Genomic DNA, 27,968 nt, shown 5'->3' on the forward strand with positions numbered 1-27,968 from the left:
TCTTATTACCATTTTATTAATTCAACTAACTTATTCCCAGAACATTTAAGTAATAAACTGCAACTAAAAAACTTGTTTGCAAGGAAGTGTTTAACCATAACCAAAAGTTATTTGCTCAAAACAAGAGATCACAGAGTGATCTTGGCGCCCACCAATGTGCCATTTTTGAGAATTCCAAATTTTAAGACTTATTGACTAGCTCAAGGTCAAATTTCATTTCAGTACAAAACACTGTGCATGTGGTCAAAATTCTAAACCTTAGCTTGAAAAATGTGGAAGTAGGTCACTATATCAATTTCAAGGACAAAGTTCTTTGTACACAAAACTATGCATGTGCATCAAGTTTGAAGGCTGTAGTTTGATAAATTTGAAAGTAGGTCACAAGGTCAATCTTAAGGTCAAAGTTTATTTTGGTACACAAAACTATGCAAGTGGTCCAAATTTGAAGGCTGTAGCTTTAGAAATGTGAAAGTAGGTCACTAGGTCAAAATCAAGGTCAAATTACACTTCAGAATACAAATCTATACATGTGGTCCAAATTTAAAGCCTGTCTATTCAAAAATGTGAAAGTATGTCACTAGGTCAATGTCAAGGTCAAAGTTTGCTTCGGTACACAATCCTATGCATGTACGTCTAAATTTGAAGCCTGTACCTACAGAAATGTGAAAGTAGGTCACTAGGTCAATATTAAGGTCAAATTTTATTTTGGAACACAGAACTATGCATGTGGTCCAAATTTGAGGCCTGTACCTTCAATAATGTGAAAGTAGGTCACTAGGTCAATGTAAAGGTCAAAGTTTCTTTCAGTACACAAAACTATGCAAGAGGTCCAAATTTGATGGCTGTAGCTTGTGAAATGTGAAAGTAGGTAACTAGGTCAAAATCAAGGTCAAATTTTATTTTGGAACACAGAACTATGCATGTGGTCCAAATTTGAGGCCTGTACCTTCAATAATGTGAAAGTAGGTCACTAGGTCAATGTAAAGGTCAAAGTTTCTTTCAGTACACAAAATTATGCATGTGGTCCAAATTTGAAGGCTGAAGCTTCAGAAATGTGAAAGTAGGTCACTAGGTCAAAATGAAGGTCAAATTTCATTTCGGAACACAAAACTATGCATGTGGTCCAAATTTGAAGGCTGTAGCTTGAGAAATGTGAAAGTAGGTCACTAGATCAAAATCAAGGTCAAATTTTATTTCGGAACACAGAACTATGCATGTGGTCCAAATTTGAAGCCTGTACCTTCAAAAATGTGAAAGTAGGTCACTAGGTCAATATCAAGGTCAAAGTTTTTTTCAGTGCACAAAACTATGCACGTGGTCCAAATTTGAAGGCTGTAGCTACAGAAATGTGGAAGTAGGTCACTAGGTCAAAATCAAGGTCAACTCATGTCAAGGTTCATCTTGCCACTTGAAACCATACAGGTGGTCCAAACTTGAATGCTGTAGGTTATTGACAAGAAGATTTTAGAAGCTTTTCCCTATATAAGTCTATATGAACCATGTGACCCCCAGGGCGGGGCCATAATTGACCCTAGGGGATGATTTGAACAAACCTGGTAGAGAACCACTAGATGATGCTACATTACAAATGCCAAAGCCCTAGGCCTTGTGGTTTGGACAAGAAGATTTTCAAAGTTTTTCCCTATATAAGTCTTTGTAAACAATGTGACCCCCGGGGCGGGGCCACATTTGACCCTAGGGGAATAATTTGAACAATCTTAGTAGAAGACCACTAGATAATGTTGCATACAAAATATCAAAGCCCTAGGCCCTGTGTTTTTGAATAAGAGGTTTTCCAAAGTTTTTCCCTATATAAGTCTATATAAACCATGTGACCCCCGGGCGGGGCCATATTAGACCCCAGGGAAATAATTTAAACAATTTTGGTAGAGGACCACTAGATGATGCTTCATACCAAATATCAAAGCTCTAGGCTCTGTGGTTTTGGACAAGAAGATTTTCAAGTTTTTCCCTATATAAATCTATGTAAATTATAGAAATAAACAAGGGCCATAACTCACTAAAGAATTGTTGAACCAGTCTGATTTTCAGGGGGACACAACTAGGGTACCAATACATCATTCTGACAAAGTTTGGTCAAAATCCCCCTGGTAGTTTCTGAGGAGATGCGATAACGAGAAATTGTTAATGGAAGGATGGAAGGACGGACGTCGGACCACGGACGCAGAGTGATTTGAATAGCCCACCATCTGATGATGGTGGGCTAATAAGTTTAAAGAATTCAATTTATGAAATTTCAAAGAAAGTCTACACACCAAAGCACATTCTACACAATCATGTCATATAAGTAAGTGTATATCTGCCAATTTTCAGACTTTTGACGTCGTATTTTACACTAGCTTTGCCAATTTCTCTTCTTTGTAGGAAAGAAATCATTTTTCAAAGTGTGCCACGTTTTTCTTTCATCTTAATCACCGATGCTTTACAAAGAAAGACAACTCCATAATTATAGACTAAGTAGGTGTAACACTACTGAAATCTCAACTGATGTGAAGAGTTGTCGTTACTTACAATCTTAAAGACGCGAATTTTTCAAGAACAGGGATAGCAATGCCGGTGTTTCTTTATTTAAATATGTTTGCTGTTTATGTACAATGGCAATATTGTTAGCAATATTTGTCCAGAAAGAACAAAATTCCCGACTTTTTCCAGTTTTTTTGCTCTTTCATTAAAATTAAAGTACTTTCAAGGCCTTGAAAATGAAATGAAAATTCAAGGACTTTTCAAGTTTTCCAGGAAGCGTGGGAACCCTGATTGAGGGTAACATTCTGACCAAGTTTCATTAAGAATGGGCCAAAATTGTGACCTCTAGAGTGTTAACAGTCAAATTGTTGACGGCGGACGGACGACGACGGACACAGGGCGATCACAAAAGCTCACATTCATTGAGCACTTTGTGCTCTGGTGAGCTAAAAACATAGTACTGACTGGAAACAAAAATTGTTTACTGACTTACAGACCAACCAATTTACACAAGCAGAACAATTTCATAAAGTCAAGCTGAAAACTGGGTCAGACAGTCAAAACAATATAACAAGAGGGTGGTGACGACCCTATATCGCTCACCTGTTAAACTTGGCCTACAAAACATCAAGATAAACATTCTGACCAAGTTTCATGAAGGTAGAGTCATAAATGCGGCCTCAAGAGTGTTAACAAGTTTTTCCTTTGATCTGACCGGGTGACCTAGTTTTTGACCCCATATGACCCAGTCTTGAACTTGGCATAGAGAGAGTTTGGTTTTATGGCGAATCAACACAAAAGATTTTAAATCGCCGTGCTTGGCATAGATATCATCAAGATAAACATTCTGTTAATATTAAATCAAAGCAAAAATGAAACCTCTATAAGGCTGAAGGGGCCAAAATAGATAATTTTGGGCAGTAACTATAGAACCCATTATGGAATCTAGCCCGTTTTTGAAAGGAACCAAAATCTTATTGCGACTTAAGCTGTGTGTAAGTATGGTTTAAATCGAATGTAAAATATCACTTCTATTGTGTTCACGATGTAAAAGTTAACAAATTTTGACTCTTTCAGGAGCTGTAACTCAAGAACCCCTATGACTGGATCTGATGGATTCATCATGGGATCCAAGATTTATTGTTGTTAAAGATATTTTGCAAGTTTGTATCCAATCAAACCATAAATGAAGTCTCTATATGTCTGCAAAAGCAAAAACAGAAAATTTTGGCACTTGAAAGGGCCATGACTCTGGAACCCATGATGGGATCTGGCCAGTTTTCGAAAGAAACAGAGATATTTTGCCAATAGAAGTTGTGTGCAAGTTGATTGCAAAATGTGGTCTCCTATCATCTTCACAATCCAAAATAGCAAATTTTGGCCCTTTAAGGAGCCATAACTGGAACACAAGATGCGATCTAGGCAGTTTTCGAAATGAACCAAGATATTATGCCAATACAAGTTTTGTGCAAGTTTGATTAAAATTGATTGCAAAATGTGGTCTCTATCGTGTTCACAATAAACTGTGGACGGACGGATGAAGGGCGATGACAAAAGCTCACCTTGTCACTATGTGACAGGTGAGTTAAAAATAAAAGGAGAGATTTTTTTTTCAAAATAGAACAAAAATTAAAACGAAGAAATATTCACTTTTCATTTTCTTAATCAATAAAAATCTAACAATTTCAAAGCAATTTATAATATCTAGACATTAAACAGTTTGATAATATTTATTTAAGAGCAAAGATTGACAATTTCAAACTGTCACTTTTTAACAGAAAGAAAGCACATTTTACCTAGATTATACTGTCAGAAATAAAATCTTCAACTGTCCAAAAATGGATGTATTTTTCTTTGTAAATCAAACTAAAACAGAAAAAAAATTCAAAAACAGAGAAAATGGTTTTAATACAGAAATGAACACCACATTTATGCAATAAACAAAGACAACTAGATCACATGGATTTAAATATTTTAAAATTTCTATCACATTCACCAACCCTATCAAGAGTGATAATAAATACATTTCAAGACTTATCTCATCATTATTACAGATAATAAATATATTTTGAGCCTCATCTTGGCATCATTACATAGCTCAATCTTCAAACAAGCAAGCTGTAGATAAGGGAATTTAATAGGATTAGTTCACATGATGAAACTTGACATTGCTTTTAAAGTTTTCATTTTGTTGGCATTAAATTTTAGCTGTTTTAGCCGAATGGGCTACTTTGTGGTGATTCAAATTTGTGAACATAAAAAAATCTGTTTTTTTTTGTTGGGATTTAATTCAACCACAAAATCATTTCCCATTAATAACTTTTTCACAGTAAATGAATCCATTAGCAGCTGCTCAATTTCTGCAAGAATGTAATGTATCATTCAAAATATGATTTTTTCAAAAATGGCTAAATGGACCTTTAATTATAAATTATATAATCAATAAATTCAATAGGAAGTGCTTAACCAGCAACTGCTGCCAGCAGTATCACCCGCACTTATGGAGCAGATTGTATGTAAGAGATAAGTATGAAAGATGAGATGAGACAGAGTATATTTGATACTTTTAGTGAACACCAGATGCAGAATTTTCACAAGTGGCGCAGCCAGGTGAAAAATTGGTGTTCACAACTGGAGGATATTTCCATCTTACATTGAAAAAAAATTTCTTTTCATGTATCTAAAGTAGTTTTAACCAAATTACACCCATTGTACTTGCATAATGTCTGTGCATTGCACTACTAAGACATCTATACTGTAAAATTGTTTAATCTGTGAGATTTCTAGAGTTCTTTTACATTTTAATACAGTGAAGGGTAAATCTTTTATCTTTGTGTAAGTATTTATATACATCTATATCTTCAGAGAAATCTATTTGGAAAGAAATCAGATTATTCAGAATTCTTTTGCATTCGAATGAAGTTCAATACCAGTAGGGCTTTGATGGCTCTAGTTTCAAAGCTTGCTTGAACAGTTTTGGCAGATGGTCACAAATGGGAAATATCTATAAAATTATTTCAAAACAGGGCTATTTTTTCTGAAAAGAATGTTTAAAGCTATTAATATAGGTGGGTAATGTCTGTGGGGAATTTTTTTTTTCTGATTGGGGCTGGGGATGGGGTTGATAACATGGTACTATCAGACAGTATGAAGAGACAACCATTTTTTGTTGATTTTTCTTCTTTTTTTTTAGAGGGTGGGGATGTTGCTATAGGTGCTAAAGTGGTCATGGGGTTTATCTGATACTGACACTTTTAAGAAACACAAGAAACTGAAAGCTAAAACACACTTTTTGAGTGAAGATGTGTGTGTGTGGATCTTGAAGGAATTTCAAAGAGGGTCAACAAAGCCCCATTTCTGTGAAATTATTGCAAAATCAGGCCAGCGGTTTCTAAAATTTTGAAGTTTTTACTGCTGATTGCAATGGCAACCATCAATTTGCAAAGATGACCTAGATTTGACGGAATCTGAAAGAGGAACATTCCCATTAAGTTTGGCTGAAATTGGCACAGTGGTTTACCAGGAAATGTTCTTTAAGAAACCGAAGATGGCAGAATGGACATCAGACGATCCTAAATGCTCATCATGAGCACTTTGTGCCCTGGTGAGATAAAATGGTACTATCAATGCTTATAAAAAAGGACAAAATATCCAATTTATTGTGCTCAGGTGAGCTACAATACTATTAACAATGCTTTAAAACTGAAAATATCAGATTTATTTCAATAAAATATTCAAGTATCTTACAGAGCTGTATTAGTATGATGTGGAAATACAAAAAGAAACAAAAACAAAATATTATCACAGGAAATGAAAAGTATATTTTCTGTTGTAAAGTTAAGAATGCTGTATTTCCTAACAATACTGGCAGTCATTTAAATACTAATCAAGTATATTGACCTAAGATATCATAATCATGCTTAAGATTTTACTTAAGTTTGAGTCGTTACAATGTTCCTTTAGCTGCTGCAATATTAAACCTGTATCAGATTAAGTCTTTTATATTCTTACAGGAGGACTCAGAGGATAAGAAAAATTGAAAAAAAAAGAAGAAAAAACAAGTCATTTACATATAATGTACTGTCTAGTGAATAATGCACCAAGACAAAATACAACAGTTATACCTGTTAATTTTATATTTAGAATTACTTTTTTCAGTAAGCAATCATATTCAATAAATACTCCAGTACACATGTTGCAGATCTATAATAAAATGCTAAATAGATACTGACTTTTTTTAATTTAAATTCTTTTTATAACAAGAAACACTGTAATCGCACGAGTTTAATATAAAATACTAAAAAGCCATTTATCCTTGAAGCATTTAAAATGTGAAATTCTAGGAGACATTATATATTATAGCTGTAACAGCATACTGGCAGGATCCTCTACTGCTGACTTGATTTTCTTAAGGAAGGTAACAGCCTCTCGGCCGTCAATCAGTCTATGATCATAGGTCAAGGCTATATACATCATCGGACGTATTTCCACCTACAAGGTAAGAAAATAATGAATCTGAACAGCATGTAGAAACAGGATTTTTTCCATCAATTTCTATATAAAACTTCACATTAACCCTTATTCTCAATAAATTCGCTACACTTCATCTTAAAGGCACCCTTTAATTACACCTCTGTCAAGTGTAAAAATTGACTGCCGTAACTACCAACTTTTAAAGAGTTCTTTACTTAATATACACCATTAAAGAAAGTAAGTCTATTCAGAGGTGAAATAACCGTTAAGATCTATTTTTCTTCACTCTGATTCTTGTTTCTGGAACAAAATTATTTTGTGACACCCACCTTGCCTTTAACAGAAACTGGTCTGTCGAAAATAGCATGCATGCCTAGAATAGCTGACTGAGGTGGATTGATGATTGGAGTACCAAACATAGAGCCAAATACTCCACCGTTTGATATGGTGAAAGTCCCGCCATCCATATCTTCTATTGCAAGATTTCCTGATCGTGCCTATGAATCAAATGAAAAATATTTATACATTACTAAACAGATGCTACTGTTTAATACCAAATTTTATGTCTCCCAAAACCAGTTTGTAATCTTGATACATCATTTAACCCGTTTCGTTTCGAATTATTGTCAACAATTATGAAAACAGCGAGGTGACCCCTGACTCTATATATAAACTTTCAAATCAGACCAGATGGATTTTCGAAGGTTCTGAAAATAATTTATCAAGAAATAGTCTACTACCCTTGAAACAAGAGGGCCATGATGGCCCTATATCGCTCACCTGAGTACCATTGCTTTAACCAAAAACAAAAAGAAAAAATTCTTACAAGGTATAGATATGTCAAAAAACACCTAAAAATTGTAGGTACCATCCATGTTGTACCACAGGAAAGTGGTCTCAGTTTTTCCCTATGGCCAATAATAAAAAAGTTATTAAATAAGCTTTTTATAGTAACATAAAAGGGAAGTAGTAAAAACACAAGAGGACCATGATGGTCCTGAATCGCTCACCTCTTCCCACATGATCCAGTTTTGAGTATGACGTCGTTTTTTCTATTATCTGACATAGTGACCTAGTTTTTGAGCTCATGTGACCCAGTTTTGAACTTGACCTAGATATTATCAAGATAAAAATTCTGACCAATTTTCATGAAGATCCATTGAAAAATATGGCCTCTAGAGAGGTCACAAGGTTTTTCTATTATTTGACCTATTGACCTAGTTTTCGAAGGTACGTGACCCTGTTTTGAACTTGACCTAGATATCATCAAGGTGAACATTCTCACTAATTTTCATGAAGATCTCATGAAAAATATGGCCTCTAGAGAGGTCACAAGGTTTTTCTATTTTTATACCTACTGGCCTAGTTTTTGACCGCACGTGACCCAGTTTTGAAACTGACCTAGATATCATCAAGATGAACATTCACACCAATTTTCATGAAGATCCATTGAAAAATATGGCCTCTAGAGAGGTCAAAAGATTTTTCTAATTTTAGACCTACTGACCTAGTTTTTGACCGCAGTTGACCCAGTTTCGAATCTGACCTAGATACCATCAATATGAAAATTCAGACCAACTTTCATACAGATCCCATGAAAAGTATGGCCTCTAGAGAGGTCACAAGGTTTTTCTATTATTTGACCTACTGACCTAGCTTTTGACGGCACCTGACCTAGTTTCAAACTTGACCTAGATATCATCAAGGTGAACATACTGACCAATTTTCATGAAGATCCATTCAAGAGTATGGCCTCTAGAGAGGTCACAAGGTTTTTCTATTTTTTGACCTACTGACCTAGTTTTTGTCCGCATGTGACCCAGTTTCAAACTTGACCTAGATATTATCAAGGTGAACATTCTGATCAATTTTCATGAAGATCTCTTGAAAAATATGGCCTCTAGAGAGGTCACAAGGTTTTTCTATTTTTAGACCTACTGACCTAGTTTTTGAACGCACGTGACCCAGTTTCGAATCTGACCTAGATATCATCAAGGTGAACATTCTGATCAATTTTCATGAAGATCTCTTGAAAAATATGGCCTCTAGAGAGGTCACAAGGTTTTTCTATTTTTAGACCTACTGACCTAGTTTTTGCTCGCATGTGACCCAGTTTCGAACCTGACCTAGATATCATCAAGGTGAACATTCTGACCAATTTTCATGAAGATCCATTCAAGAGTATGGCCTCTAGAGAGGTCACAAAGTTTTTCTATTTTTAGACCTACTGACCTAGTTTTTGACCGCACATGACCCAGTTTCGAACTTGACCTAGATATCATCAAGGTGAACATTCAGACCAACTTTCATACAGATCCCATTAAAAATATGGCCTTTAGAGAGGTCACAAGGTTTTTCTATTATTCGACCTACTGACCTAGTTTTTGAGGGCACTTGACCCAGTTTCGAACTTGACCTAGATATCATCAAGGTGAACATTCAAACCAATTTTCATGAAGATCTTGTGAAATATATGGCCTCTAGAGAGGTCACAAGGTTTTTCTATTTTTAGACCTACTGACCTAGTTTTTGACCGCACGTGACCCAGTTTCGAACTTGACCTAGATATCATCAAGGTAAGCATTCTGACCAATTTTCATAAAGATTCCATGAAAAATGTGACCTCTAGAGTGGTCACAAGCAAATGTTTACGCACGGACGGACGGACGACGGACGCTGCGCGATCACAAAAGCTCTCCTTGTCACTTTGTGACAGGTGAGCTAAAAATATTGTAAGCGAACAAAAGAAGGATGTGCCAAATAAAAACAAGAGCACTGCAATGCAACGCAAATGCAGAGCAATATTCACATAAAACAAAGTCATATGACCTTTGACCCCTAAGTGTGACCTTGACATTGAATTTTAGCCATCCGAACATGCGCTCTGCACATCCTTTCAATGAGTGAACATTTGTGTCAGGTTTCTCTGAAACCCATCAAGGGGTTCAAGAGCTACAGAGCGGAAGGGAAATTGCTAACCAACACACAGGACAGACAGACGGACACCAAGGCGAAAACATAATACGTCCCTGCGGGCGTATAATAAAGAATCGAGATCTTACGGTGATACAAGTTGTGTGCAAGTTTGATTAAAATCAAATCATAAATGAAGCTGCTATTGTGCAGACAAGGTCAAAATAGCCAATTTTGGCCCTTTCAGGCGCCATAACTCTGGAACCCATTATGGGATCTGGCCAGTTCAAGAATGGAACCAAGATCTTTTTTTGTGACACAAGTTCTGTGCAAGTTTGATTAAATTCAAATCATAAATGAAGCTGCTATTGTGCAGACAAGGACAAAATAGCTAATTCCGGCCCTATCAGGGGCCATAACTCTGGAACCCATTATGGGATCTGGCCGGTTCAAGAAAAGAACCAAGATCTTATGGTGACACATGTTTTGTGCAAGTCTGGTTAAAATCAAATCATAAATGAAGCTGCTATTGTGCAGACAAGGTCAAAATAGCTAATTTTGATCCTTTCAGGGGCCATAACTCTGGAACCCATAATGGAATCTTGCCAGTTCCAGAAAAGAACCAAGATCTTATGGTGATACAAGTTGTGTGCAAGTTTGGTAAAAATCAAATCATAAATAAAGCTGCTATTGTGCAGACAAGGTTAAAATAGCTGATTTTGGGCCTTTCAGGGGCCATAACTTTGGAACCCATAAAGGAATCTGGCCAGTTCCAGAGAGGAACCAAGATCTTATGGTGATGCAAGTTGTGTGTAAGTTTGGTAAAAATCAAATCATAAATAAAGCTGCTATTGGGCAGACAAGCTCGAAATAGCTAATTTTGGCCCTCAGGGGGCCATAACTCTGGAACCCATAATGGGATCTGGCCAGTTCAAGAAAGGAACCGAGATCTTATGTTGATACAAGTTGTGTGCAAGTTTGGTTGAAATAAAATCATAAATGAAACCACCATCGTGCAGACAAGAAATTGTTGACGGACGGACGCACACACGGACTGACGGACGAAGGGTGATCACAAAAGCTCAGCTTGTCACTATGTGACAGGTGAGCTAAAAATATACAGTGCTAGTATGATATTGCTATCTGATCTTTAAATTCCAATGCAAATAACAAAACCATTTGGATTTAATCATGTTCACCTACCTTTTCACCAAGAGCATTCATAGCCTGTTCTATTTCAGCATAATTCATTCCTTCAACATTACGTATCACAGGCACAACTAATCCCTGAAATGGTTACCAGTCACAACAGTGAACACTAAACTGACACAAAAACTAAATGGAATACTACAACCATTTGTTCAAGACATACAGTTTAAAGAAATGAGAACAAATTTCTGTTATATAAAAGTAAACAGATTCAACTATTTGAAAAACAAGAGTGCCAGATTGTCACAATATACGCCCGTCACAGCAAATTTCTTTACTCTAGCACCTGTATTTGCAAATGGAATTTTAATTTTGTGGTTGTTTAGTAATCATTGTAAGTCATTAGTTTTTCTAAGTCCACAAAAAAACTCCTTACCAGGTAGAGATACCTTAAAATACACCTAAAATTTGAAAGTAACATCTATGTTGTACCACAGAAAAGTGGTCTTGTTTTTTCCCTACGGTCAATTATAAAAAAGTTACAATATAAATTATTTATAGTAACAACTAAGGGAAGATAATCTTACAAAAAAAAAAAAAAAAAAAAAAAAAAAAAAAAAAAATCCATAAAAAAATTGTAAGTCCACACAAAAATCTTTACCAGGTAGAGATTGGTCAAAATACACCTCATAATTGGATGTAGCATGCATGTTGTACTACAGAAAAGTGGTCTCGATTTTTCCCTACGACTAATAATGAAAAAGTTACAATATAAGCTATTTATAGTAACAACAAAGGGAAGTAATTCTAAAGAAAGGAACTGCACATGACACTTCATCTCATGATGGTGTATAATTGTGCCATGTTACATCAAAATCTCTCCATGCATGAAGAAGAAATGCTTCAGACAAAGTCATTCTTGTATCTGACCTTTGGCCTCTGTGACCTTGACCTTTGACCTAGGGACCTGGTTCTTGCACATGACACTCTGCCTCGTGGTGGTGAACATTTGTGCAAAGTTATATCAAAATCCCTCTATGCATGAAGAAGAAATGCTCCTGACAAGGTTTTCATTCTTGTATCCTTTGACCTCTAAGTGTGACCTTGACCTTTGACCTAGGGACCTGGTTCTTGCGCATGACACTCTGCCTGGTGGTGGTGAACATTTGTGCAAAGTTATATCAAAATCCCTCTATGCATGAAAAAGAAATGCTCCGGACAAGGTTTTCATTCTTGTATCCTTTGACCTCTAAGTGTGACCTTGACCTTTGACCTAGGGACCTGGTTCTTGCGCATGACACTCCGCCTCGTGGTGGTGAACATTTGTGCCAAGTTATATCAAAATCCCTCCATGCATGAAGAAGATATGCTCCGGACAGTCATTCTTGAATTTGACCTTTGACCTCTAAGTGTGACCTTGACCTTAGACCTAGGGACCTGGTTTTTGCGCATGACACTCCGTCTCATGAAGGTGAACAACTGTGCCAACTTTCATCAAAATCCCTTCATGCATGTAGAAGATATGCTCCGGACAAAGTCTGTGGACGCCGCCCGCCCGCCAGGGGCGTTCCCATAATACGTCCCGTTTTTCAAACGGGCGTATAAAAAGTCTGAATACACGACACAATAATTTACAGTTCCCTTAACTTGATATTTAATGAAAGGAAGTGTAATTAGAAAATGTATTATGTAAAGTTCTGTGTATGCCACATATCAGAAGATTTTTTGATAGTGAATGACACTTACCTGGTAGGTTTTATACTTACACACCTTCCTCCTCACATTTTCTACAGTGTTCACTAGGAATAAATCCATTTCATAGACATAAAACAACAAAACACTTTAAACAAACTGCTAAAACATTGCTTCAAATTTAACTTTCAAGAGCTTATAACACTTCCAACCAAGAACAAAACTTTAAAACTAGGCACTGGTGATAGCAGCGACATTCCCGCAGCATCCTCTGTTAACTTACTTTTGGCGTGGAAACAGCTACACTGATATCTATGTAGTCTCTGTAAACAATATCTGTATCGTCAATTACAGCGTTAACTTGTGGCAGATCTTGAAGAGCATAGGCAGATGCTTTGATAAATGCAGACATAAAACCAAGTTTTAAACCATGTGTTTTTAAGAAGGCATCTTTATATTTAGTTCTCAGTTCCATTATGTTGCTGAAAAGGAGACAGTACAACACATGAAAACATAACTTTTCTTCTGTAGAAGCAACAGCTGCTGTAAAATACAGCATTAGTTTAATTTTCAAGCATAGATATGAATAACAAAAACTTATTATTCAATTGCAAAGACAAGCTGAAGATTTCTTCAAACACAGTACATGAAAGTCAGTCTATAGATAATACATCATGTTGAAAAATTACTTGTTTACGGGCACTCATTGAATCAGTTTCAATATAATTTACTTAAGGAACAAAACATATTTGTGTTTTGTGGTAAAGTTATGATTCTGTACTGTTTGCTTTGGCTTTTCAGTACTATTTCAGTTGTTAACTGAGAAAACTAATGACTTCTTCACATGGATAAAAGCTGGATGATGGAACACTTCAGACACATGATCTTTGTCAAAATATACTGGAAAATATATGTCTCTCCTACAAATCAGACCTGTGCTCTTGCTTACCTGTACTCTTCCCAACCTGCATTCAACTCTGCCTACTTGCACTCTGTCTATATGTACTCTGTCTACCTGCACTCTGTCTACATGTGCTCTGTCTACCTGCACTCTGTCTATATGTGCTCTGTCTACCTGCACTCTGTCTATATGTGCTCTGCCTACCTGCACTCTGTCTACCTGCATTCTGTCTACATGTGCTCTGTCTACCTGCATTCTGTCTACATGTGCTCTGTCTACCTGCACTCTGTCATGTGCTCTGTCTACCTGCACTCTGTCTACATTAACTCTTGACTTCCTGTTTCTACCTACCTGTACTCTACCTGCACTCTGCCTACCTGTGCTGTGACTACTTGTTTTCTGCCCACCTGCACTCTGCCTACATTTGCTCTGTCTCCTGAGCTTACTGCAGGGTTTAATGGTTCTCTATTTAAAGATTCCTGCTTATGTAAACATAACGTAGCCTAATCTACAGACACATATCATTGATTGTAATGACATTTCCCTCTGTTGACCACTGATACACTGTTTTCACTAAAACCTTTTCATAGACATCTTTGTCAACACATCTCAGAATTTAACAAGGATTGTTGGTATCCAAGTTGTACCTCATGTCTACTTCATTAAATGTTGTTAACATAGCACATGTGTTTTGTGCATCTTTTAGTCTCTGAGCTATTCTCTGTCTCATTCTATTCATCTTCACCTGAAAGTGTGAAATAAAACTTAATTCAAACTTCATAACTATCAAAATTTAAACTGACTTAAACCTCAGACATTATACTATGAATATATTACTTTAAGAAAATGTCTTCAATAATAGTATATATGACATATCATAAATCAGTTGACATTAATCATGGAACAGTTACCCTGCTTTCTCCTCTACCGCCACTTGTGGAGACACCACCAGCTGGCATCTGTGGTGCTGCTGCCTTTGGTTTCACCTCAGATGTTGGGGTGGATGATACTGGCCCTGTTGGAAGTGGTTGTGCTGGGGGAGGGGTTGTTGGAATGGGTCCCGAGGCTGCAGCATCCGGTGGCGGTGTTGCTGGTGGGGTCTCTTTCGGAGCTGGTGGAGTTTCCTTGGCCTCAGACGGTTGTGATGTGGTACGCTTGGCTTCCCCAGCAGCTATAAATATTACATGATAATAATTTATGCTCTCTCTCAATACCCTTTACTGTATGCAATAGTTTATTAAAATGTAAATACTGATTATTTTAAGCCAAATAATTTTGTGAATCAAATATGCTGAAACCATTAAATTTGCTCAGCAAAACTCACCAGACAGAATTTATATGTTTTTTCCACCAAATGTTCATATTTCATGTCCAAGGATGTCACACTCAATATGCTTCTGTATCCTCAACCATTTACACATTTTCCAAACATTACCAATTAACTGTACTACATTTCAAAACTCTCCACAGGTGATCTATATCATGCTTTTGTTAATGTCATTCTTCATTACCAACAAAGATTTGAATATTAAGGAATTAAAAAACAACAACACAGCTACAAAAAGTAATGTAACAAATGGTAAAAGCAGAATGACTGGTTATTTCATAATTAATAATGTAAGTAAGCTGTGACTTCATCTAACTTGATTAAGGTATTAGATCACTAATAGTAATGTTTACAAAATGGCCTTTGCTTGGTATATTCTGAAAGGTAACCATATTTTGTACTATTTTGCAATTTTTTAACAACTTTTACCGTGCCGTTTTTTTATAAATTTTGTATAACTTATGGTATCTCCTCAAGCTCAAATAGAGACAAATTTCAAAGTGATAGCCACTGTCCAAAACATTTGCAGAGAACTCATTTTACCATTAATTTTAATAAAAGAAACATCAACTATTGGTAAACAATTATAAAACACAATATAAGTATGTCAATATCACTTTTTCTATGTTGCCTCAAGTAAACGGATTTAATGAGACAGAATTCATACTCCAACATCGAAAAAATAAGGTCGAATACTGTGTTTCAGTTTTGAATTTTGCTTACTCCATTTAACAAGAGGGCCATGATGGCCCTATATCGCTCACCTGTTATCATTGCACTTGAGGACAAGAAGGTCCTCAGAAAAAATATCTAAATCCAAAGGACAGGAACAACAAAAGGAAGAAATTTAACCAAAAAGAAAAACAAATTCTTACAAGGTACAGATATGTCAAAATACACCTAAAAATTGGAGGTACCATCCATGTTGTACCACAGAAAAGTGGTCTCAGTCTTTCCCTATGGCCAATAACAAAAAAGTTACTAAAAATAAGATATTTATAGTAACGTAAAAGGGAAGTAATTAAAAAAAAATTGTAAGTGAACAAAAGAAGGATCTGCCAAATAAATCTGTTGACATAAATGAAATTTCAGATCAGTATCTTCATTAGTTACGGAGATATACCAATTCTAATTTAAAATAAAGGGAGGTAATTTGACATAAAATCAGTCCATAGTTATCTACCCTCATTGGCTCAGTCCAACTAATGACACTAATGAAATTTCAAATAAGTCCTATAAGTACTAACTGATATAAATCCATTTTGATTACTATCAGGGGAGGTAATCAGATATAAAATAACTCTGGAACCTTCGAATGGATCTGATTTGTCATGGAATCCAAGATTTATTGTTGTTGAAGATATTTTGGAAGTTTATATCAAATAAAACCATAAATGAAGTCTCTATATGGCTGCAAAAGCCAAAACAGCCAATTTTGGACCTTTAAGGGGACATAACTCTGGAACCCATGATGGCATTTGGCCAGTTCAAGAAAGGAACTAAGATCTTGTGGTGATACAAGTTTTGTGCAAGTTTGGTTAAAATCAAATCATAAATGAAGCTGCTATTGTGCAGACAAGGTCAAAATAGCTAATTTTGGCCCTTTCAGGGGCCATAACTCTGGAATCCATTATGGGATCTGGCCGGTTCAAGAAAGGAACTCAGATCTTATGGTGACACAAGTTTTGTGCAAGTTTGATTAAATTCAAATAATAAATGAAGCTGCTATTGTGCAGACAAGGTCAAAATAGCTAATTCTGGCCCTTTCAGGGGCCATAACTCTGGAACCCATAAAGGAATCCGGCCAGTTCAAGAAAGGAACCAAGATGTTATGGTGATACAAGTTTTTTGCAAGTTTGGTTAAAATAAAATCATAAATGAAGCTGCTATTGTGCAGACAAGGTCAAAATAGCTAATTTTGGCCCTTTCAGGGGCCATAACTCTGGAACCCATAAAGGAATCTGACCAGTTCAAGAAAGGAACCAAGATCTTATGGTGATACAAGTTGTGTGCCAGTTTGGTAACAAGAGGACCATGATGGTCCTTAATCGCTCACCTCTTCCCACATGACCCAGTTTTGAGTATGAAGTCGTTTTTTCTATTATTTGACATAGTGACCTAGTTTTTGAGCTCATGTGACCCAGTTTTGAACTTGACCTAGATATTATCAAGATAAAAATTCTGACCAATTTTCCTGAAGATCCATTGAAAAATATGGTCTCTAGTGAGGTCACAAGGTTTTTCTATTATTTGACCTATTGACCTAGTTTTCGAAGGTACGTGACCCTGTTTTGAACTTTACCTAGATATCATCAAGGTGAACATTCTCACTAATTTTCATGAAGATCTCATGAAAAATATGGCCTCTAGAGAGGTCACAAGGTTTTATTTTTATACCTACTGGCCTAGTTTTTGACCGCACGTGACCCAGTTTCGAAACTGACCTAGATATCATCAAGGTGAACATTCAGATCAATTTTCATGAAGATCCATTGAAAACTATGGCCTCTAGAGAGGTCAAAAGACTTTAATAATTTTAGACCTACTGACCTAGTTTTTGACCGCAGTTGACCCAGTTTCAAACTTGACCTAGATATCATCAAGATGAACATTCAGACCAACTTTCATACAGATCCCATAAAAAGTGTGGCCTCTAGAGAGGTCACAAGGTTTTTTTATTATTTGACCTACTGACCTAGTTTTTTAAGGCACGTGACCCAGTTTCAAATTTTACCTAGATATCACCAAGGTGAACATTCTGACCAATTTTTATGGAGATCCATTCACAAGTATGGCCTCTAGAGAGGTCACAAGGTTTTTCTATTTTTAGACCTACTGACCTAGTTTTTGATCGCACATGACACTGTTTCGAACTTGACCTAGATATCATCAAGATGAACATTCAGACCAATTTTCATACAGATCCCATAAAAAATATGGCCTTTAGAGAGGTCACAAGGTTTTTCTATTATTTGACCTACTGACCTAGTTTTTGACGGCATGTGACCCACTTTCGAACTTGACCTAGATATCGTCAAGATGAACATTCAGACCAACTTTCATACAGATCCCATGAAAAATATGGCCTCTAGCGAGGTCACAAGGTTTTTCTATTATTTGACCTACTGACCTAGTTTTTGACAGCATGTGACCCATTTTCGAACTTGACCTAGATATCATCAAGATGAACATTCTGACCAATTTTCATGAAGATCTCATGAAATATATGGCCTCTAGAGAGGTCACAAGGTTTTTCTATTTTAAGACCTACTGACCTAGCTTTTGACCGCACGCGACCCAGTTTCGAACTTGACCTAGATATCATCAAGATGAACATTCAGACCAATTTTCATGAAGATCCCATGAAAAATATGGCCTTTAGAGAGGTCACAAAGTTTTTCTATTATTTGACCTACTGACCTAGTTTTTGAAGGCACGTGACCCAGTTTCGAACTTGACCTAGATATCATCAAGGTGAATGTTTTGACCAATTTTCATGAAGATCTTTTGAAATATATGGCCTCTAAAGAGTAACAAGGTTTTTCTATTATTCCACCTACTGACCTAGTTTTTGATGGCACGTGACCCAGTTTCAAACCTGACCTAGATATCATCAAAGTGAACATTCTGACCAATTTTCATGAAGATCTTGTGAAATATATGTCCTCTAGAGAGGTCACAAGGTTTTTCTATTTTTAGACCTACTGACCTAGTTTTTGATGGCACGTGACCCAGTTTCGAACTTGACCTAGATATCATCAAAATGAATATTCTGACAAACTTTCATAAAGATCCCATGAAAAATGTGACCTCTAGAGTGGTCACAAGCAAAAGTTTATGGACACACGCATGGACGACGGACACCACGCGATCACAAAAGCTCACCTTGTCACTTTGTGACAGGTGAGCTAAAAATCAAATCAAAAATAAAGCTGCTATTGTGCAGACAAGGTCAAAATAGCTTATTTTGGCCCTTTCAGGGGCCATAACTCTGGACCCTATAATGGGATCTGGCCAGTTCAAGAAAGGAACCGAGATCTTATGGTGATACAAGTTGTGTCGAGTTTGGTTAAAATAAAATCATAAATGAAACCACTATCGTGCAGACAAGAAATTGTTGACGGACGGACGGACGCATGAGACGCACGGACGGACTGACGACGGATGAAGGGTGATCACAAAAGCTCACCTTGTCACTATGTGACAGGTGAGCTAAAAATAACCTTAGGGCAGACATAAAACCTACTTAAAGTTCTTTCACAATATATTCTAAGAGTGAAAGCAAAATAGAGAACTTTCACTGTGTGTTACTCAATATTTTTAAAGATGTGTAACTCTACCCCTTCTGTTTAAGTAGTAAATTCACTTTGAACACCAAGAAATTGCTTATAAGATTCATCTTTTTCCATTTTTGTGCAAGAAATCATTAATAAGTCTTGGAAGAAGTAAAAATGTACTAGAAACAAGAGCTGTCTCCATAGGATGACACATGCCCCCGATGGCACTTTGAATGAATAGTTATGGCCGATGTTAGAGTTTAGGACCTTTGACCTACGGAGCTGGGTCTTGCGCGCGACACGTCATCTTACTGTGTCACACATTCATGCGTAGTTATTTTAAAATCCATGCATGAATGACAATGATATGGACCGGACACGCCCACCAATGCACTATCATGAAAAATGACCTTTAATGTCTAAGTGTGACCTTGACCTTTGAGCTACAGACCTGGGTCTTGCGCGCGACACATCGTCTTACTGTGGTACACATTCATGCCAAGTTATTTAAAAATCCATCCATCGATGACAAAGATATGGACCGGACACGCCCATCAATGCACTATCCTTTAACGTCTAAGTGTGACCTTGACCTTTGAGCTACGGACCTGGGTCTTGCGCGTGACACGTCATCTTACTGTGGTACATATTCAGGCCAAGTTATTTGAAAATCCATCCATCGATGACAAAGATATGGACCGGACACGCCCATCAATGCACTATCCTTTAACGTCTAAGTGTGACCTTGACCTTTGAGCTACGGGCCTGGGTCTTGTGCGCGACACGTCGTCTTACTGTGGTACACATTCATGCCAAGTTATTTGAAAATCCATCCATCGATGACAAAGATATGGACCGGACACGAAAATTGCGGACAGACTGACAGACCGACAGACTGACAGACAGACTGACAGACCGATAGACGGTTCAAAAACTATATGCCTCCCTTCGGGGGCATAAAAAAGGAAAATAATGAAAATAAAATTTGGTCCCGGTAGGGCTTGAACCTACGCCCCCCTAAGAATTGCAGTAAAAGTAGGTTTATGGTAGGAATTGCATACTCTTCAAAAAGGAGTTCTCTATTAGTGATCTAATACCTTAAGTCGCAGCTTCCTTACAATATTAATTATGAAATGTAGAAATTAGAATGTTAGTACAGTCAGCCATCACTTTTACATAATTGAGCATGTGATGGGATTGGTATTGGATTCAAAACTTGATCTCCTGTTATTACATACCTCCAGCTTTAATCGTACACAGCTGCATGCCAGCTTCCACGGTGTCACCATCATTAACCAGAAGTGATTCTATAATACCAGCAACAGGACTGGGGATCTGAATTGATGTCTGAAAATAACAACAAGGTACTTTAGAGGAAATTTTTTTTTTTTTCATAACTACTTTGTCAGGTTTTTTTTTTAGAATTTTAGTCACATTCAGGTCTTTAAGGGCCAGCATCAGAGTCAAGGACTATTCAAGGTCTGTGCGAACCCTCGTTAATAACATATCTTCTCTGGACTAAACTGGAAGTTGGGGGATTTGAAGCTACATAACTATGACCTAATGGCCATGTCTGACAGTAGGGAACTTGGTGACTGATGTCCACACTTGAATTCATTCAATTAAAATTGACCGGCCGGAAAAATCCAACAAGAGCTCCGCCAAGCAGGGCAATATACGCCCAAATACATCAGAGGATGGGAGCAAAATTTAAAGAACTTGACTGTCGAAGCCCTAAGGACAGGAACAACAAAGGGAAGAAAGTCCACAAAAAAATCCTTACCAGGTATAGGTATGTCAAAATACACCTAAAAATTGGAGGTATCATCCATGTTGTACCACAGAAAAGTGGTCTCAGTTTTGCCCTACGGCCAATAATAAAAAAAGTTTCAAAATAAGCTATTTATAGTAACATAAAAGGGAAGTAATTCCAAAACAATTTATTGTAAGTGAACAACTAGAAATGTGTCCATGGGACACAGATGCCCCCACTAAATGACAAAGGACACAAATTTTTTCCTAGGTCAGGGGCCATAACTCCTACAATACTGAATGAATCCGGACGCGAAACCCCAAGTGCACAACCGCAAATGCTGACCAACATTCCTGTAAACTTTAGTGACTCTAGGTCACATACTTTTGGAGCTACGCACGAAACAACATTAAAATGACCAATTTTTAACTAAGTCAGGGGCCATAACTCCTACATGACTGAATGAATCCGGACGCGAAACCCCAGGTGCACAACTGCACATGCTGACCAACATTCCTGTAAAGTTTTGTGACTCTACGTCAAATACTTTTGGAGCTACGCGAGACACAACTTTCTCGGAAGGACGGACGGACAAGGGCAAATCTATATGGCCCCCCCCCTCCAAAGTGCGGGCATAAAAAAGGGATCTGCCAAATAAAAACAAGAACACTGCAATGCAGAGCAGTATACAGAAAGCAGTCATATATGACCTCTGACCCCCAAGTGTGACCTTGACCTTGAAGCGAGTCATCCAAAACATGCGCTCTGTATGATGTCACAGTGTGGTGAACATTTGTGCCAAGTTTTTTTGAAATCCTTCAAGCAGTGAGTTACAGAGTGGACATGAAACAAACTGATATGACCTTTGACCCCTATGTGTGACCTTGACCTTGAAGCGAGACATCCAAAACATGCACTCTGCACAATGTCACGGTGTGGTGAACATTTGTGCCAAGTTTCTTTGAAATCCTTCTAGCAGTTAAGAGTTACAGAACGGACACGGAACAAACTGATATGACCTTTGACCCCTAAGTGTGACCTTGACCTTGAAGCGAGACATCCAAATCATGCACTGCATGTCGTCTCAGTGTGGTGAACATTTGTGTCAAGTTTCAGGGCTTTTTCACCCTATCTCACGAGGCCGATATTCGGCCCCATTCCCAATGCCAAATATGCTCTATTTTTCCCAATCTGGAGCAAAAAATTCCCAATCCAATGAAATATTTCCCAACTGAAATCAGTTACTTTCTGTTTTTCAATAATAATTCTTGCAAAATTAGTTTTGTTTGCCAAGCAAATCAAACAAAATGTTGGAAAAACCAACTCGTTTCTATTTTTAGTAACATGACGTCTGCAACCTCGGCAAAAATAATTATAATATTTTGCTGAAGAAATGTATGATTTATATGCAAAAACCTCTCAGAATGCATAAAAACACAAATATTAATTGAATAAAGTACCCAAAACATGTTGACAGGTAGTTCTTATACCATTAAAATCAATTGTCACATATTTTCGCGACCCAGTTTTTACACTCGAAAATACATGTACAGCATTTTGCCATTCTACTTTTTGGATAATTTCAGTTATAACTTTGGTGAAAACAAACTGTAAACAAAAATTTTAGCATGACAAATAAGGAGTTACTGTATTTATAGGCAAAATTTCACAAGAGGATAGATACTGTCTACCAGTAAAATTTGAAACTGAAGATTTAAACTAATATATATTAATTAAAAACTCACTTAATTTGTCAGTATATTTCCCCAAATTTGACAATTTACCGCGTTAAAAATTCCCAATACGACCAGGGGCCTTTTTCCCAAAACCCTCTGAAAAAGCCCTGAGTTTCTTTGAAATCCTTCAAGGGGTCAGGAGTTACAGAGCGGTCACGAAATTGCTAACGGACGGACAGACGGAAGGACACCAGAGGTATAAAAGAATACGTCCCTTCGGGGGTATAAAAAACACTCTTATCCCATCAGCAAACAATGGGGACAATGACTGCAGGGTTATGTTGAGTACTTGAGTATTATGAGTACAAGTGCCATTTTTTCCAGTACTTGTGAAATAAAATTGGTACTTGTAATCATGAATACCAAGACTTCAGTACTTTTCTAAAATACTCGGTACTCATGAGTAGTATGTTCAGTATTCACAAGTATTTTTTAGTTCTGACCTCAGAAAAGGTAGAGAGACCAAAGATTCCACTATATGAAGACTGTCCTTCACAAATGAAAAGGAGAAACCTTGTTACTGAATTGGCCAATCAAATAGTAGACAAACCACTGTCTGAATAGACGACAGCTGACATGCCTCAAAAAAAAGTCCAAGTCTTGCACTGTGTGTTCTCAAAAGCACTGATTACATAATTATATTCTTTTCCATTTCAGATGTGTATTTCATATTAAGTAGGAATGTCCTTGAAGATAAACCAGTTTCAATTAAGCTAAAGTTATCTTACCTTGTCAGTCTCCACCTCTGCAATAACCTCATCCACTTGTACCGAGTCACCAATAGCTGTAAACAGAATAGATATGTAGGTCATAATGTTACAAGAAAATACATTTATATCATCCATTATTTTGTCTTTAAAACAAGATAACATTCTTCATTTTTCCGCCAATCACATTTATTAAATATTCATGCCTATCAAGTAAGTTGTACATGTATGTTTCCATAAAAATGCACATTTCATTGCTGTGTATGAAGTCTATACTCCAATCTTCCATTTACCTTTCTCCCATCTTATATCTCCTTCAGTGATTGATTCTGCGAAAGGTGGACATTTCACTGTGTTTACTTCATTGTCTGAAATAAAAAGATTCTGGCTGTACAAATTAACAATCAATAATTGGTATATAAATCAGTACTTCATTGCAAATGCTTTGGTTTTTTTATATTTGGTAACCAAGCACTGATACAACAGACACATAAAAAAGAGCTGTCTGTAAAATACATGCCCCCTTCCTATGATGCCCTGTTCCCCTTTTCAGTCCTGAGATCACCTTGTTCTTCGACCTACTGACCCTAAAACAACAGAGGTTATCTACTGACCACTGCCAATCATCCTAACAAGTTTAAAGGCAGTAGACATAGGACACAGAGAGGAAACTATTTTCAGAGTCGAGGTCTATATGACCTCATCTTTTGACTTGCTGACCCTAAAACAGTAATGGTCATCTATTGACCACAGTCATCCTATGAAGTTTGAGAACTGTAGGCCAAAGCCTTATTTTCTTACCGAGCAGAAACCATTTTCAGTCTAAAGGTTACTGTGACCTTGACTTTTGACTTACTGATCCCCAAAGCAATACAATCCATCTATTGACCACAGGCAGTCATCCTATGAAGTTTGAGAACTGTAGGCCAAAGCCTTATTTTCTTATTGAGCAGAAACCATTTTCAGTCTAAAGGTCACTGTGACCTTGACTTTTGACTTACTGATCCCCAAAGCAATACAATCCATCTATTGACCACAGGCAATCATCTAATGAAATATGACAACTATAGGCATAAGCTTTCTTTAGTCATTCAATGGAAACAGTTCTTGGTCTCGTGGTCACTGTGACCCTGACCTTTGACTTACTGACCCACAAGAGCATAGGTATCAACAACTGACTACTGGCAATCATCCTATGAACTTTGAGAACTTTATTTTTTCAGAAACAATTTACAGTCTCAAGGTCACTGTAACCTTGACCTTTTACCTCCTAGCATTCATCTATAGACCAAAAGCAATGATCTTATGAAGTTTGACAAATGTAGGCCAAAAAGTTCTTTAGTCACTAAACAGAAACCGTTTTCAGCCCCAAGATCACTGTGACTTTATCTACTGACCCCCCCCCCCCCCCCCCCGTTCTCTGCTGACCACATGCAATCATCCTATGAAGTATGAGAATTGTGTGACCAAACTTTCTCTTGTTATTGATCAGAAACCAAATGTTCTAGTAATCAAATGACCAACCAAAAAAAAGCAAAACAATATACTCCCTCTTCTGCAAAGAATGGCATAAAAATATTTGCTTATCTTTTAAGTCTAGTACTTGGTCTGTAAATGTTAACATGAAAGAAGACAATGAATTGGAAAGTAAAATTTTAGTTAACTTATTACAGAGTATGAAATTCATATCATAGTTTACCAGTAGATCTAAATATCTTTTAAACTGAAATGTAGGATAACATCGCTCTTCTAATACTTTAGAGAAAAGAGAAATACCATTTGATACTCCAAATCAAGCAGATTACCTTTTTAACATTTACATTTCATGTCACAAACTTAACTGTTTTGTCAAGACAGGTAAGTCAATACCAATATGTTAAAACTGCAATAGAACTAGTATCTTACATAGCAGAGTAGCTGTGTGGAATTTCCTCACATTCTGATGGAAGTCACAGTACCATTGCTTACTGTATTCACTGAAAATTAATATTGTTTTTAGTTAATTTGTATTTTTAATACACATGCCATTCTTAGTTTTAGTCGCTGATAGGAGTATGAACAATCTGTGATTTTTTACATAAAAAAATTAAGTCACATGTCTGAAATGCTTAAACTTACAAATGGCATCAGACTTCAGACAAGTTATGTTACACAAGCTCCTCAAGCTGACTTTGTGATGGGTGGGGGTTTGGGTGGGGACTGAGGTGGGCTTTTGTGTGCACAGCAGTGATAGGATAATAAGGCAAAAGTAACTTAAATGAAAACAAAATCCTTGGTTGGTTTATGATGTAGAGGTGGGATTTGTTGCTACGGCCACAAATGGTGATGAACAAATTTGACTTTTGGGCTTAATATATGACATTAACCTTTGACCTACCAACCTGTTTCATGTGCTCTGCACATCCTGTTATTGCCATTTACCAGATGCGTAAAATGATGTCAGATTTGAACTTTGAATTCAATTTTCAATCTTAACCTTTGACATCTTTTATCCCCACCTATCTACATGCTGCCAAGTTTGAAGTCGATACCTTGACTTGTTTTTAAGCTCCGGACAAGAAATTCGATGTCAGGTTTGACCTTTGAGGTCAATATGCTACATTATATATTTAACCTTTGACCTACTATACGTTTTTGAACTTTGCACATTTGCTCATGGCCAACTACCTATATGCCAAGTTTGAAGTCAATATCTTGAATAGTTTTGAAGTTATGCTCCAGACCAACCTAACAGACCTATGGACAGCTAGACGCACATGCCATCACAAACCACGTCATGTTTTGCCAAAATAAAAAAAAACAAAAAACAGGCATTTGCCATCTAGTCTGCAACTAGATAAAACTGTTAATAATGGTAAATAAACTGCAGACACAGACTGGTGATAACTTTCTTTCAATAATCTACTATGTAGATAAATTCAAAAAACTGAAATTTATGAATTGCAACACTGACCCTGTAATCCAGTTGTATCTAGATGTATACAATTCTGAATATGTAGATACTGTCCTGATAACAACATTTTTACTGCCAACTGATTAAACTGCCTGAAAGCATGGCAGACCTTTCAGGGCTTTTTTCCCCTATAAATCTACCTCCGGTAAAAGGAGGTAATCCCAATGCAAAAAAGTATGTTCTTTTCCCAAAGTTGAATTTAAAATTCCCAAATGATTATACCTTTTAGGATTTTTGCTGTTTTAAGATAGTTTTCCTAATCTGTATGTTTATTTAGGTAAATTATATTACTGTTGAACAATTACTGAAATGCAATTCATTAATATTTCACACAAAAACACATTTATGTAGATGTTGGTAATTTGCAAATTGTCCCAATTAAGACAATTTCCGAGAGCATTTTCCCAATTCCACTGGTGTCGGTGGCATTCCCAAATTGATGAAAAAAAAGGCCTGCCTTTAATTATTAAACTAAACCTTACCTTTGTACTGTGGTGACAGGTACAAACTTTGTAGATAAACTTGAACCTGGAAAGAAAATAATCATATAGCAGCCACATAAAACAAGAGCTGTCGGAGGACAGCAACGCTCGATTATTTAACAGCCTTGTCGCTTGAATGAATAAGAAAGTCGAAAAAGGGGCATAATTTAGTAAAAAAGTAAAATAGGGTTATGGAACCTGCATAGTGCTTATCAGCTCATGACAGTGAACTAGTGTGTGAAGTTTCAATCCTTTCCCATTAGTGGATACTGAGATACCAGCTTACATACAAAAACTTAACCAAAAATTTCTATGTTGAAAAAGGGGCATAATTTTGTAAAAAAGCAAAATAAAGTTATGGGACCTGCTTTGGGCATGTCAGATCATGACAGTGAACAAGTGTGTGAAGTTTCAATCCATTCCCATTAGTGAGTACTGAGATACCAGCTACATACAAAACTTTAACCAAAAAATTCTAAGTCAAAAAAGGGGCATAATTTTGTAAAAAAGCAAAACAGAGTTATGGAACCTGTGCAATGTAAGTCAGTTTATCACAGTGAATAAGTGTGTGAAGTTTCAATCCATTCCCACAAGTGGTTGCTGAGATACCAGCTTACATACAAAAACTTAACCAAATCGGGACGCGGACGACGACGCATGGGCGAGTCCAATAGCTCTACTATTCTATGAATAGTCGAGCTAAAAAGCAATGGATTTGAGAAACATAATTGCCCCTGAAATGCCACACTTAGCACAGCGAATAGTTAAGACTGTCACTTGGTTAAAGAATTATACACTGTGCAACTTCTAAATTCTACATAATTATGGTTTTTCAAACTGCTTTCATAATTAGTTACATTTTGTTCTAATATGAACAAAAGGGCCATGAAGGTCCTGTATCGTTCACCTGACCTATTGACCTAAAGATCATCAAGATTAACATTCTGACCAAGTTTCATTAAAATATGGTCAAAAATGTGGCCTCTAAAGTGTTAACTACCTATTCCTATGATTTGACCCGGTGACCTAGTTTTTGACCTGACATGACCCAGATTCAAATATGACCTAAAGATCATCAAGTTTAACATTCTGACTAAGTTTCATGAAGATACAGTCATAAA

The 27,968-nt window shown here is 36.7% G+C and overlaps 1 protein-coding gene across 1 annotated transcript; it reads right to left on the reverse strand.

Moving 5' to 3' along the window:
- LOC123545003 (dihydrolipoyllysine-residue succinyltransferase component of 2-oxoglutarate dehydrogenase complex, mitochondrial-like) lies at nucleotides 1-27,289 on the reverse strand. The gene is made up of 11 exons (XM_053539540.1): nucleotides 26,848-27,289; nucleotides 25,318-25,388; nucleotides 23,706-23,780; nucleotides 23,434-23,489; nucleotides 20,455-20,563; nucleotides 14,524-14,783; nucleotides 14,260-14,357; nucleotides 12,995-13,193; nucleotides 11,074-11,157; nucleotides 7,287-7,454; nucleotides 1-6,975 (listed from the first exon to the last, which is right to left on the reverse strand). Exons 1-11 carry the CDS (start codon nucleotides 26,910-26,912, stop codon nucleotides 6,841-6,843), a joined length of 1,320 nt encoding a protein of 439 aa, XP_053395515.1. The 5' UTR covers nucleotides 26,913-27,289; the 3' UTR covers nucleotides 1-6,840.
- Nucleotides 27,290-27,968: the final 679 nt, after the last annotated feature.

This window comes from Mercenaria mercenaria, chromosome 1 (genome assembly GCF_021730395.1).
Source record: "Mercenaria mercenaria strain notata chromosome 1, MADL_Memer_1, whole genome shotgun sequence".
Lineage (NCBI taxonomy): Eukaryota > Metazoa > Mollusca > Bivalvia > Venerida > Veneridae > Mercenaria > Mercenaria mercenaria.

Coding starts and splice junctions, on each gene's coding strand:
- LOC123545003 (XM_053539540.1), bottom strand. CDS start 26,912: ATGATTATTTTCTTTCCAGGTTCAAGTTTATCTACAAAGTTTGTACCT. Junction 13,194..14,259: donor TTTAATGAAGTAGACATGAG/GTACAACTTGGA, acceptor TCTCCTTTTCAG/CAACATAATGGAACTGAGAA. Junction 7,455..11,073: donor TGAATGCTCTTGGTGAAAAG/GTAGGTGAACAT, acceptor TTTGATTCATAG/GCACGATCAGGAAATCTTGC.